The sequence below is a fragment of the Gopherus evgoodei genome, chromosome 2 (assembly GCF_007399415.2).
Source record: "Gopherus evgoodei ecotype Sinaloan lineage chromosome 2, rGopEvg1_v1.p, whole genome shotgun sequence".
Taxonomy (NCBI): domain Eukaryota; kingdom Metazoa; phylum Chordata; order Testudines; family Testudinidae; genus Gopherus; species Gopherus evgoodei.
The window spans coordinates 6,846,758-6,860,577 of record NC_044323.1 but is presented as its reverse complement, the minus strand read 5'-3'; the positions used below and the strand labels follow the sequence as shown (position 1 = coordinate 6,860,577).

General features: G+C 43.8%; 1 protein-coding gene across 23 annotated transcripts in view; it reads right to left on the bottom strand.

Annotated features, from left to right (window-relative positions):
- OBSCN (obscurin, cytoskeletal calmodulin and titin-interacting RhoGEF) overlaps window positions 1–13,820 on the bottom strand; it is a 305,008-nt gene that overhangs the window by 96,608 nt on the left and 194,580 nt on the right. For 22 of the 23 annotated variants that reach the window (XM_030549887.1, XM_030549891.1, XM_030549899.1 and 19 more), the window contains 5 exons: window positions 12,586–12,858; window positions 5,534–5,812; window positions 2,275–3,630; window positions 948–1,226; window positions 12–90 (listed from right to left, as the gene is read on the bottom strand). In XM_030549887.1, the coding sequence (XP_030405747.1) occupies window positions 12–90; window positions 948–1,226; window positions 2,275–3,630; window positions 5,534–5,812; window positions 12,586–12,858 (2,266 nt within the window). The remainder of the gene's footprint in view (window positions 1–11; window positions 91–947; window positions 1,227–2,274; window positions 3,631–5,533; window positions 5,813–12,585; window positions 12,859–13,820) is intronic. The other variant, XM_030549889.1, reaches the window with a different exon arrangement.

The window sequence follows — 13,820 nt, the reverse complement described above, 5'->3', positions numbered from 1 at the left end:
TCATCTTTTACCTTGAGAGAGATCCTTTGGCACTGTAATACGAAGATGTCTCTGTTGCGTCTGCTGCTGTATCATAATCAGTACTGGTCACTGATAAAAGAAAAATGGACATTCTCCATGATCCACACTTTGTAACTACTGCAGTTCATAATAGTTACAGCTAAAGGTCCTTGCAGGTTCTGAAATTTCTTTATTGGGAGCAGCAGCAATCTCCATGATCCCTTTCTTAATACTCATTCATCTCCACCCACTCGACCTGATGCTCCCTCCAGACAAAGGACAGCTGGATGTGTCTGCCTTTGAGCCCCACCAATGCTACTGCAAGAGCCAGACAGACGGTATTGCAAGAGAGAGAAGCCACACACGTTTTTTCCGAGGAGTGAGTGTGGTGTCTCCGCAATGCTTACAGTCTTCGCAGAAAGATAGAGGGAGCTGGGAACCCAGGATGAGATCACAATGCACTAGGTATGGCTGCATGGTGCATTTCTTATGTGAGATTTCTCTGACCTTTGGGAATTAATGTGCAGTGCTTGGCAACTAACTGATCCAGTTACACTGGTGAAAACGTTGCCAAAAGCTGCATCACCCTCAAACACGGGTCACTTTAATAGGAGAAAAAGCACCACACAAAATCATTAAGCTTACAGCTACTTCATCTACATTTTAATTAACAAAACCCCAATTATCCCATACGAAAGGAGTAAAAAAAAGCCCAAGTAAACTGATTTTACCACTCACATGTCATTTTCCTGCCAATGAGATTCACTTATTCAGATCAGCCAGAATAAACATGTATCTTTATTCAACACCATTCACGCTCCCCTATTAATATTATAACAAACATGCAAATATGCATCTTATTCAAATACCACTCACACACCCCATTAATATTATGAAACATTTTGTTTCATAACATTCAGTCTTTTCAATCATTCCTCAAGACTCACAGTCCACCCGCAGCTCCGCCTTGCTTGAAGAAACTCCCATGTTGTTTTCAGCAAGGCAGCGGTAGACTCCCATGTCAGTAGGGACCACGGCGGTGATGATCAGTTGGTGGCACCCTTCCTGGTCCTCATTGATCATATAATGGTCATCTTCTTCGATAACCTTCCCGTCCTTGAACCAGCGCACCGTGGGTAAGGGTTTGCCAATAACAACACAGTCAAAGCTGACTGGGTAGCCATCCTGCACCTCTTGGTTTTGAAGCTCGGTTATGAACATAGGAGCTGAATACGGTACAGTTGGAAGAGAGAAAAGGAAACAATCAGCTGTGTTAATTGGTAAAGATGCGTTTCAAGAACGCTGCTGTGCAGTGTGTCAGAGGAAGGGACTTGCAGTGATGCTGACTGGCACGTTTTAAAACAATAGAAAGGTGCCCTTCCTCTATAATATAAACAGTGAAGGAGTAGCTTCGGTTGGGTATTTTCCAGCGAAATGTTCTTTCATCAGCAAATGCCACTTCCTCAAAACCAAAACTTTTTGTGCGAAAGGGTCAGTTTTGACATCTTTTATGACTTGGAAAATGTTTGAACTGTTTTGAATGGTGTAGTTTCAACATTTTCTAAAAGACAAATTCTAGTTTTCCAATTCTAAATGGAGTAGTGTTTCAAAATGCCAGTTAATTATAGTAAAAAAACTCTGAAAATGGTCAAAATCAAAACAAAATGTTTTGAAATTATCAAAATAAAATATTCCAAAATCATTGAAAGAAAACATTTAGATTGACGCAAAAGGATTTTTTTTCTGATTTCCAATTCATGAAAATTTTCAAAGATTTTGACTTTTTGCCCCAATTCAGGACTGAAAAATGTTTTGATATCTTGAAATATTCAAGGAATGGGAAAACTGCTTTTCACCCCCGTCCCCAACTCTACTCAGTAGAATTTGCCTTATAAAAAGGACTCATTTATTCTCCAATAGCTGTTCTAGACACTGCAGCATCACTACTCTAAGCTAAAGCTTGGGTCAAGTCCCTCCCTCTGTAAAACAGGGCTGAGAATGTTCTCAGAACGGCTTAGTTAACTGATGCTTTCAAAGCATTGTAAGGATGCTATTGCGTGTTTTGTTATTAGAGCGAGTAAAAAATTTTCTCTCAAAACATTTTTACAATGCCAAAAGGATTTTTGACTAAATGGAAATTTTAGTAAAAAATAAAAATCTGTTTTCAGGTTTTCAACCTCTCCAAATTTTAAAGAAAATTGCTGTGAGGAAAAATAATTTCTGAGTGAGCTCTAAATATGATTATTAAATAAGAAACTAGCATGCCTTGCTAACCTGTATCTGAAGTCAGTAAAGGTGGTGGAGGTCTTTTCATTAAGGGCTGAATCTGCCCTGGAGCAGGTGGTACTGCTTTCCCTATGCGAAGCTCTATTTTTTTAAGGCCTTGGTCCAGGATGTCAATCTCAACTGGGATACCCAATGCAGCAAACATCTCTCTGAATCGGCCGGCTGCTGTTTTTGCTTCTGCCAAGATTTCAAACTTGATGTAGATGTATTGATCATCCTCGCGATATGTCTGCTGATCTATCACCTCTATATCCCCTTCGTCGGCACTGACAAAGAGCTCCTCCTCCACATCAGACATTTCCGTTGAGATCTTGGACTTGAAGAGTTTGTGAAGCCTCCTTCCTGCTTTACGGAACGCATCATCCAGTTCGCTGCCAGAAGAGCTCTCCGTTTCACTATCAGAGAGGCGTTTCACTTGCTTGTGCTTACGAAGAGCACCTGGCGCCTGGGTACCAACCACCACCTTAGCACTCTGGGAAACCTTGCCAAACTTATTAGATGCCTCACAGGTATATTTTCCTGTGTCTTTCATGTCCAGGCCAGTGATAATCAAGGAGCAAGTTCCATCACTGTAATTGTCTATGTGATAGTGGCGCCCATCTGAAAGTTCCTCATCGTCTTTCAGCCAACGGACCTTCATATCGGTTTTGCTGAGAACCACACACTCAAGGTGGAGAGTGCCTCCTGGCTCACCACAAAAATCTTTGAAGGTATCGCGAAACACAGGACATTCCTGCTGCTTGATCTCCTTCCTCACTTTATACCCTTTGAAAGCAGCCTGAATTTTCACAGCTGCTTTGGTCATGGAAGGATCATCTAAATCTTCCATGATTTCTGGTTCAGCGGGCTTGGCAGGAAGAGCAGACTCAGTAGTCTCGATGCCCGATTGCTCCCAGTGTTTCCAGAATTTACTGGTGGAGACTGTCTGAACCTTGCTACCAATGCTAACAGTAGATTTTCCGGCCTTTTTAAGGTAGTTAACTAGTGAAGGTGTCCCAGCCCTAGACTCATCATCTGAGCTCGTGAAAGAGAAGTCTGCTTCTCCAGTTTTAGCCAGCTCATCACAGGTGGAGTATTCTTCTGAGTAATAATGAGACTCCGCTTCCTCCTTCTTCAGCTTGTGAAGTTTATCATCCTCTTCTGGCACTTCACTGATGGAATCCAGGGTTGGCTCCCTGCTCATTCTTCGCTTCTTAGCAATAGCCTCCCAGAGGAGGTGAAGATCCCCCTCCTGGGCAGCTTCAGGTGGCAAGCTGGGCTGGAGCTGTCCATCCACCATTTCTTCAAGTTGAATCACGTCACGTGCTTCCTGGGCTACCTCTTTTGGCAGTGCCACTGTGGGAACTAATTGGGATTCAGTTAATAAGACAGTAAGAAGAAGCATGTGAACAAGACAAGAGAAATCACATGAAAATATTACTCCAAATCCAGGCAGTAAAATATCACTGAAATTAAAATTAAGCACTGCATTTTAGCCATAAAGCAAAAATCACATATGTTAGAAAGAAAACATGGCCAAGCCTTGAACAAATTCTCCCCCTCCCCCATGCAGAAAAGTGACGGGCCAAATCCTGCCTTTGTTTCTCTGTGCAAGCCCCCAAAGTTTAACTCAGCTTCTTATATGTAGTCACTTTCTAAAACGGAAAGCTGTCTAGCTTTCTCCTGACCATACCCCATGGAAACAATGCCCCACAGGACCTGCAGTGAAAACCATAGGAGGTAATTAGAACATCAGAATGGCCATACTGGGTCAGATCAATGGTGCATCTAGCCCAGTATCCTGTCTTCCACCAATGACCAGTGCCATATGCTTTAGAGAGAATGAACAGAACAGGGCAATTTATCAATGATACATCCCCTGTTGTCCAGTCCCAGCTTCCGGCAGTCAGAGGTTTAGGGACACCCAGAGCATGGGGTTGTATGCCTGATCAACCTGGCTAATAGCCATTGTTGGACCTATCCTCCATGAACTTATCTAGTTCTTTTTTGAGCCCCATTATATTTTTGGCCTTCACAACATCCCCTGGCAGTGAGCTCCACAGATTGACTGTGTGTGTTGTGAGGAAAAAGTACTTCCTTATGTTTGTTTTATGTTACATCCTGGATCAACCTGCAGAAGATCAGTGAAAACACGTATTGTAACAACATTGATTCTCATTGAAGAATTTGAGAGGAAGTCACACATTCTTCACCTGTCTCCACCTTATTTCCCAGTACAAAAGGTTTTGTAAACACTATTTTTATCTACATTATGTATTTTCAACTTTACTAATGTCATTAGGAAAGTGTAGCATTTTTTAAGAGGTGTCCTGGCACTGAATGGGAAAAGTCTAAATTGCAGTGTAAGAATTTTTTAATTTTTAAGAATGCTGCCTCCCTGCCTCAGAGTTGCAGCAGCCTGTCCTAGAGGAGATCCATGTCCTGTGCACTCTCACTGAGACTTTCCTTTTGCTCTCTCATATCATTTTTCCGATCAGGAAAATAATTCAGAATGAAAGCATATGGTTGCCTCTTGCGTAGGGAATAAATACACTTACCCTGCTTTGACTTTGATTTCCCTTCCTCTTGAGGAATCCAATAAACTCAATTTTAATTCTTTCCCACCATCCTTGGTCTCAAGTGAGGATGTGGCAAAAAAGCATTTGAGGAATCTTCTACTGTGGTGAACACTATTTTTCTTATCGTGTTTTAATTTACCTACAACTTATCCAATTAAGCTCAAAAAGAGCTAGAGACTTATTTTCCTTCTTTAAATGAAAGCTTACCAGTAGGTCTCCAGCAGACATCTGGTGACCCTTTCTATGCCTGTGGGAGCCACTGAGACACTTGGACATTACAATTTAAAATCTTAATGACTTACAATTAGAGTTTAATCAAGAGTCTTGAGCACTAGGATGTGGTTATATTATTCCAGTGAACTAAAATGTCTCACTTTTGGTTTTGTGTATGTTTTGGTTGTACTCTTAGCTATAAAGTGGCAAAAAAGTTTTGGGACTCTGGTGAATGTGTCCGTTTTTAAATGCATCATTGATAAGGAAGTTCTTGTCTGATCACTTCAAAACCCAAAGACAAATTCTACCTCGACAACAGACATGATGTCCTCATTTTGAGACTGATACATCTTTGCTTGTGGATTTAGCAGGAGGAGAAATATTGAGCTTATAATGGAAACTGAATTCCAGTCTTAACAATGGAGATGCTATTGAGTATCCTTAATTAGAACGAATAAAAACTCTCAGATACACACTTTTTGTACCTTCAATAGACAGGTGGGCAGAGGATCTGGTATCAGGAGAGATCATGCAGGTGTACAATCCTTGATCTTCAGGTTTAAATGCACGAATAATGAGCATCTGCTTCTTGCCATCAGACTTGATTTCGTATCTTCCTCCAGGCTGTATTTGTTCTTTTCCTTTGACCCAGATTGCCTCTTGGGTCTCTCTTGAAAATTCACACTCCAGGACAGCCACCTCCCCTTCCAAGACTGACTTGCTTACTAAGGGACGAGTGACTATAAATGGAGGCTCTGCAATTATAAAAATTAGGGCATTAAAATCAATGAATGCACCCCCTGTCTGCTTTATGGACCCCAAAAGGGGGGAACTTAGAGTCTGTGAAGCATCCAAACTTTGAATTTTGGCGTTTTAAACTTTTTGTTCAACTGTTGCAGCCAATCATTGGAAGGTAAATGGAAAAACTACTGTAATTTAGAGTTTACAACTTCTAAAGCTCTCCCAGAAGATTAGAATGCATTAGCTTACAGCTACATGCAGGAACCATTGCACTTCCCCCCTTATGTTTCTGTGCTTATAGGTCACCATTAAGGCTACAATTTTGTCATGGAGGTCGCGGAAGTCACGGAATCAGTGACTTCTAGAGACCTCTGTGACTTCAGCCTGAGGAGGCTGGGAGCTGCAGGGTCCCCGTCCTCCCCCCTCTCTCCGCTGCCTACGGTGGCCAGGAGCTGTGGGGGCCCCTGAGAGTTCTGGGCCGCTGCGGGAGGTGTGGGGGCCCTGCAGATGAGCTCCCCAGTTTGTCACAGATATTTTTAGTAAAAGTCATGGGCAGATCATGGGCTTCCGTGAATTTATCTTTATTGACCGTGACCTGTCTGTGACTTTTACTAAAAATATCTGTGACAAAATCTTAGCCTTAATCATCACCCACTTTTGCCAAGTCTCACACACATTCTCATACACCCCACCAAGACCTAGCCCATAGTAGCCTTACAATTCCTATATGCTCAAAGTGTAAATCAGAAGCGTAGAGCCAGCCTTCAACTTTTGAAGAAAAGATCCAACATAGAAAAAAAGATTTTGAAAGTTGCCTCCATCTCAGGTTTTGAAAAACACAATGAAACTTTCACTCTTGTTACTAATGACTGAGCCAGCAGCTCTTAAATAGTGAGAAAATGTCTTGTTATTTTCATCACTTTGATAGATGACCTTCTAATAACATGACAGCTGCATGGCACCAGTATTTAAAATGCATCCAAGTTCAGCCAGACTTGACTGAAGAAACATGGGCAAATATGTTTTTAAAATGTTCTTTTCCCCCTCTTATGAATTTAACTTACCAGGGGGTTTCAAAAAAGATAAGAAGAAACTATACAAAGCACACAGGCCCCATTGCAATAGAATGTAGAGAGAGGCTTTACAAGAAAACAGCTTAAAGGTAACTCCAAGACCACTGGGGTTTCACTGAAGCAACTGTGAATTGGTACCCCCAGGTACAATGTCAAGGTGTTAAATTACAAGAGATATAAAAATATCAGAGAGAGAGAGAGAGAGAGAGGCATTTTAAGGAGGAAACACTGCCTCTCCCTTATAGCCATTCCAGCATGCCCTGCCTCAGTCATTCCATCTGGTCTCCATGAGAAAAGAATCTTATACTGATCAGACAAAACTCAGAGATGCATTGCAAGCCATGAGACTGAGTGCTGAAGCATGGAGAGAAAGATGTCAAGCAGAAACAACACAGCAGGTTTCACTTTGCTTCTGCCCAAAACAATTTACCAACCTTCTCTTCAAGACTCAATATCACTGAACTACACTATAGTGTGGACCAGGCCCGGCCTTAGGATTTATGGTGCCCTAGGTGAGTTTATTAAACTGGTGCCCCTGTGCCTGATCTGCTCTTAGCAACACAAACATAAGCTTACAGTATTGGAAAACTTGCCACATTCACGTTATTAAAACCAGTTTAACTTAATTAAGCACACTGTAATGCTGATGGACTAGCACTAAAGAAGCAGCACTATAGAAAAAATTCTGATGACAGAATGATGCAAATTTTTTTTTAATTTATCAAAATTTTATTGGAAATTTATATGAAGAGGTATTGAAACAAAGATTTGTTTTTAATTAAAAGCAATCTTTCTGGCTTTTTTGGCTGCAAAATCAGTAATAATGTCATCGTATGACAAAGACAAAGTCGTGTTTTGTTCGATTGCAAGAATAGCAAGACCAGTTAAGTGTTCCTGACTCATTGTAGAGCGGAGATAGTTTTTAATGAGCTTTAGTTTTGAGAAACTCCGTTCTCCTGACGCTACTGTTAAAGGAATTGTCAGTAGAATACGAGTGGCAATGTACACATTAGGATATATGTCAACAAGTTTGCTGGTATGAATAAACTGTACAATGTCCATCACCGATTTTGCATGTGGCAACATTGATGACAGTGTACTCAATTCTTCGTACAGTTCAAGTCCATTTAAATCAAAACTATCACCGTGCTTCAGGAGGCTCTCTAGGTTCTTGCACTTTGTCATTAGTTGCTCTTGTTTTCCTATTTCGTTGAATTTAGTTATGTCATACAAAAATCCAAACTGTTCATGGTGTACTTGCAAGGTATTAAACCTTTCATCAACAGCAGATACTGCTTTATCCATCACAACATTAAAAAATTCAACCTCAAATTTATTTTCTGGATCGTCTATGGGCATGATCTGCTGTACAGATTCTTCACAAAGAAGTGTCCCTGGCCTTTTAAACTCATATTAACTATGTATTTACTTTATGAAAGTTGGAGAAAACATTGTGAAAACATAAAACATTGGCTGCCCAACTTCTGGGCTGGCAAAAGTTATACTGACTCACAGGGAAAAAAAAAAGCAGGAGAATTTTAGTACAACATATGGTCACTCTATACCAGGGGTCGGGTCGGCAACCTTTCAGAAGTGGTGTGCCAAGTTCACTGTAATTTAAGGTTTCTCGTGCCAGTAATACATTTTAATGTTTGTAAAAGGTTTCTCTCTATGTCTATATTATATAAATAAACTATTGTTATTATCTGAGGTCTTGGCCACCGGTCCTGCTCAGGCCACTGCCAGCTGAGTAAATGAAACCCCAAACCAGCAGCGGGCTGGTGGCTGGAACCCTAGACAAGGATCCCAGGCCCTGCTCAGCCCGCTGCTGGTCTGGGGTTCTGACCACCAACTCCTGCCAGCCAGGATCCAGGCCGCCAATCCCCCCTCAGCCCGCTACCAGCCTGGGATTCTGCTCACCCAGGCTGGCAGGAGGCAGACTGGTGCTGGCGGCAGAGCTCCTGACTGGCAAGGGGCTGGCAGCCGGAACCCTGGAGTAGCAGTAGGCTGAGTGCTGCTGGCACCCCAGACTGGCAGCAGACTGAGCCACTCAACCCCCCATCGGCCCTGCTCAGCCCGCCACCAGCCCACTCAGCCCGCTGCCGGCTGAGTGAATGGAACCCCAGGCTGACAGCAGGTTGAGTGGTTCAGCTGGCCTGCTCAGCCCACTGCCAGCCTGGGGTTCCTTGGGGGTCCCCAGGCCAGCAGCAGGTGCTGAGTGGGGCCGATGGCTGGTATCCCAGCTGGCAATAGGGCAGCAGCTGGAACCCCAGAGCAGTGATGGGCTGAGGCGCTCAGCCTGCTGCTGCATACCATCAAAAATCAGCTCACCTGCCACCTTTGACACATGTGCCGTAGGTTGCCGACCCCTGCTTTATACACTAGTAAGGAGATGAGCATATTACAGTTGTTGGAGGGCTCTTATCAGGAGTAACAGGCTATAGGAAAGTCAGTCAACATTTTTTGTTTCTCTGATGAAAACTGGCCCACTCCCTGCCTCAAACCAAACCTGTCACTAATAATTGTCAACAACTTAATTTTCTGTTTTTGGCTAAGATATTGATTTTTTTTTAAAATAATATTGAAATTGGATTCAGGATTGTTAGCAAGAATTTTTGGCAAAGTTGTTAAATGACAATCTAAATGGCAACACAGTACTGCTTTCATGCTTGGCTCACCCCCCAGCCCGCTGGTCCAACAGCTGCAGTAGAGGAGGAGATAGGTGGAAAACTGCAGGACCCCAAAATCCACCTCTTGGGGTGCAGAGTGGCAACAGCAGCAGCAGCAAACCCTCAGGTCCAATCACACGCCAATGGGCACCACCACCAGCCTTATGGACCATGGTGAAGTTAGTACAGCATCTGATCTCAGGGATGGGGCATCCATGGAGCCACAGCAGCTCATCCTGCTCTATGCAGCTCCCCCCGGATGAGATGGATCGCTGGCAGCTGCCAGCCCGGGGGAGAGGCGCTCCCCAGCTAGGGTGGCCAGATCCAGATGTCCTGATTTTATAGGGCCAGTCCCGATATTTGGGGCTTTGTCTTATATAGGCACCAATTACCCCCACCTAGAGTGACCAGACAGAAAGTGTGTAAAATCAGGACAGGGATGGGGGGGGGAATGGGGGGGAGGGTAAAAGGATCCTATATAAGAAAAAGACCCCAAAATTGGGACTGTCCCTATAAAATAGGGATATCTGCTCACCTTACCCCAATCCCGATTTGTCACACATCTGGCTAACCCCATCCAAACCCTGTGTGACATTCCAATTCTGGCTGCCTGCCGAGGAAGTGAGTTACTTTCACTTTCATTCCTCAGCAAGCAGCCAGCCTCCCCTCCCTCCACCTACCCCCAGCACCTCACCCAACCCAGCCCTGACGGAGGGGATGGAGGAGAGAGAGGGGTGCTCCTGGGGAGGAGGGAGAAAGGAGGGGGTGCTCCATGGGGCGGGGGGGAGAAGAATGGATGTTATGGGAGACAACAAAGGATACTGGTTCCAGAGCCACAGAGCCTGCCTCACCTGACCTCAGCCGGGGGGAAAGAGTCACACTCACAGGTGAGCTCCTTTCCCAACCCCCACCCCCTCCCCTTCCCAGAGACCCCAGCAGCCAATCCGATCCCTCTGACTGTGCTGCATTCGGCTCTCTCTAGGACCCAGCAGCCCTGCTTCTACACTGTCTGGGCTGCCTGCAGAGTGGTGCCCCCAGGCAGAGTGAGGCCCTACGTGGCTGCCTATTCTGCCTATGCCTAAGGATGGCCCTGGTGTGGACACTTCACTCTCATAGTCCCTTGAATGTGTGAAGCAGACATAGGGTGACCAGACAGCGAATGTGAAAAATCGGGACGGGTGTGGGGGGTTACAGAAGCTTATGCAAGAAAAAGGCCCAAAAATCAGGACTGTGCCTATAAAATCGGGACAGCTGGTCACCCTAAGCAGACATGCCATGCGAAATACAGGCCTTTAACAGCTCTCAGCGCATTACGGGACTTCTCTAATTTTCACCTAGTTGCACAGTTTGAGGTAAATGCACTGGTTCACCAGCACCAACTTTGTTTACAGTTGAAGTGCGGAATCTGTAGGGTTTTCCTGGTGAGAGATTGTCCACAACAAACTGTGTTTTGAATAAGTTCCTTGTTGCATTGCTGCCAGCCACCACCAGGTGTTTTCCTCTCAACATTGTAGCCTAAGATGCCACGGCCACCATCACTCAGCGGTGTGAATCAGGACAGGGTTACCGAGCGACTGCTCTTACTTAAAATCTCTGGATCTTCAGGGGGATCAGGGAGGGCTGAGGGCACAACAGAGTTTCAATGATGTATAAAATAAGTGCTGTCACTTTTTAGTGAGATTACAAATAAGCCCTCATTATAAGCAATAAGGAGAAATCTAAGTGACACATTCAGTATCTTTTTCACCATGAATCGGAGCAGCATTGTGCCTATGAAAATCAGATACATCTTTGCACAATTGACAACTCTCCGCAGACTTGCGCTGCACCGTAATCTATGGGGAGGGGGACATATAGAGCGGGGTGGAATTTTTCGAGTAAATAGTTTTTTCACCCAAAAATGCATTTTTGGCTGATCCAAAAATACTGGCGAACATGACCTAATTAATACCATTTGGGAAAAAGGTTTTCCTGACCAGCAAACTGTGTCTGAATCTGCCCTTAGCCTAGCAGTTAGGTTACATGCTTAAGATGTAGGAGACCCAAGCTTGAATCCCTCCTCTGGAGCAGATGCCTTCCTCCCAGGTGAGCAGCCTGGCTATAGGCTATTCTGGGGTATGGCTGCTCTCAATCTCTCCTGTTGAAACTGTTCCACTTTGTATAAACACTTACATAGTCATTGGGCCAGAGTGAGGATGACTATATTCTGCATTCATCTAAGAGGTAGGAGATGTAGCTTCAAATCTTTTCTCCCTGTGATTCAGAGCAGGGATTCAAACCTCGGTCCCTCACAAGTGCCCTAATCACTGGGTTAAAGGTTATAAAGGGGATCCACACATCTTTGCTAACCTGAAACCAACTTTTCCAATTTGCCTACCATTTTCCCTAAGGCTGGTAAGTTTGCAGAGTAATGTTTTAAAATAAAGATAGAGAGAACTTGCTCAGAAAATTGGTTTCTCCGCAAGTATGTACAGTTCTAGTTAGTACTTTACAGAAGAATGATGGTAGGTTACAAAATGGTGGGTTTCAGCTAAGGAAACACTGAAAAGAAGATCTCAACACTAGTTGATTTAATTTTAATTTCATGAACAGTCAGAGCAGAATAGCACATCAGCAATTTATCAAACCTGAGAGAGCTGGCATGTGTGCCTATGGGAAGGAGAAACAGAAAACAGACCAGATGTAAGAAAATCAGAGTGACAGAGCTCAGTCCTGTAGGCTGAGAATCACAGATTCATAGGGTTAGAAGGGACCGGAAGGGTCATCTAATCTAACCCGCTGCCAAGCTGCAGGATTTGTTGTCTAAAAACCACCCAAGATGGATGGATCTCCAGCCTCCTTTTGAAAACCTCCAGTGAAGGATGTTCCACAACCTCCCTAGGCATCTGCTCCATTGTCCTACTATTCTTACAGTTAGGAAGTTTTTCCAGAGATTTAATCTAAATCTGCTATGCTGTAGTTTTAACCCATCGGCTCTTCTCCTGCCCTCTGTGGTGCAAGTGCCAATGGCTAGAACTGGCAGAAACGTTCACTAGACGAACCTACCTATTACAGATAATGTGGCTGATGTAATTGCATCCCTTGCAGCAAAAGTCACCTCTCCAGCATGATGTGGTTGGGCTTTCTTCAGGATCAGTTTGTAGCTGTTTCCATCTGCCTGTATTTTCCAGTTCTCGTCTGGTTGGATATCCACGTCATTAATATACCAGGCGACTTCAGTGACTGGAACTGCTTCACTTAAAACACAGCTAAGGGTAGCTTGGTCCCCAGCCGTGACTTCAGTGTCAACCAAAGGCTGCAAAATTTCCAGGCGCCATCCTGCAGTTAAAAATATGTATCAAACCCCAAAATACTGAAGCAAAGATTAAGTGTCAAGATTTATACTTAATGTTCTTGATGCATCTTTCGACAGCTAGACCACATGGGCTGGCGGAAGAGCCTGATGGGTTTTCTGAGGTCTAGGTTACACAACCTGTTTAGAGATGGCAGAAATCTTAGAAACTAGACTGCCAAAGCTATCAGGAATGCTCCTTCACATCTCTGTGCTGTAGCCTCCTGTTTTAGACCTGCTTTAGCCCTGATTCTGCATGCTTATGTGTAGGTGGATCCCTTTACTTGTGCAGAAGCACTTTAAAGTCACTGGGGCTCCGTCCTGGTGCTAGAGTCCATCTGTGTCAATAGGCTTCAGGAGAGGGGCCTTTAGTGGGTCCTTTTCCCAGTTTTAGCCATGAACTTTTCTCACTTTTCTCACTCGGAGCTTGGGGAGTTTTGCACAAGCAAATGGCAGTTTTCTCTGAAAAAGACCATTTCCTGACATTCCGTGAAAATAGCAGCAAAATTCATGAAACGATGGTGAGTTCATAACACTCCACAAGCTTGCTGGTGTTGTGGGCACAATCATCTGTAAAGCAAAACTAAAAAAGCTTGTAAGCTTTAGTAATCTCCCTTCATGCCCACACTTACTTCACTGGTTCATCCTCACCCTCTCTTTTTCCCCTTTTCTGTAATTTGATTTGAGATTAATTCCCTCACTGTTTCCCACTCAAGGAGAGCACGTCACAATCTTCTTTTGTCTCTGTCCAGCAAATAAAAACAACTGAAACAACGTCCTCCCTTTACTCTTTTCAAACAGATAAGAATATCAATAAAATTATATTAGGCGGTTCCAAATGGTTTCACATTTTGCTCTTGAATTTCTTTTTCACCTGCAACCCACACTAATTCCACGTTTTCCCTATTGAGTGATTTGAGAGTGCTGTCAAGAGCAAAAGAAGACTGAC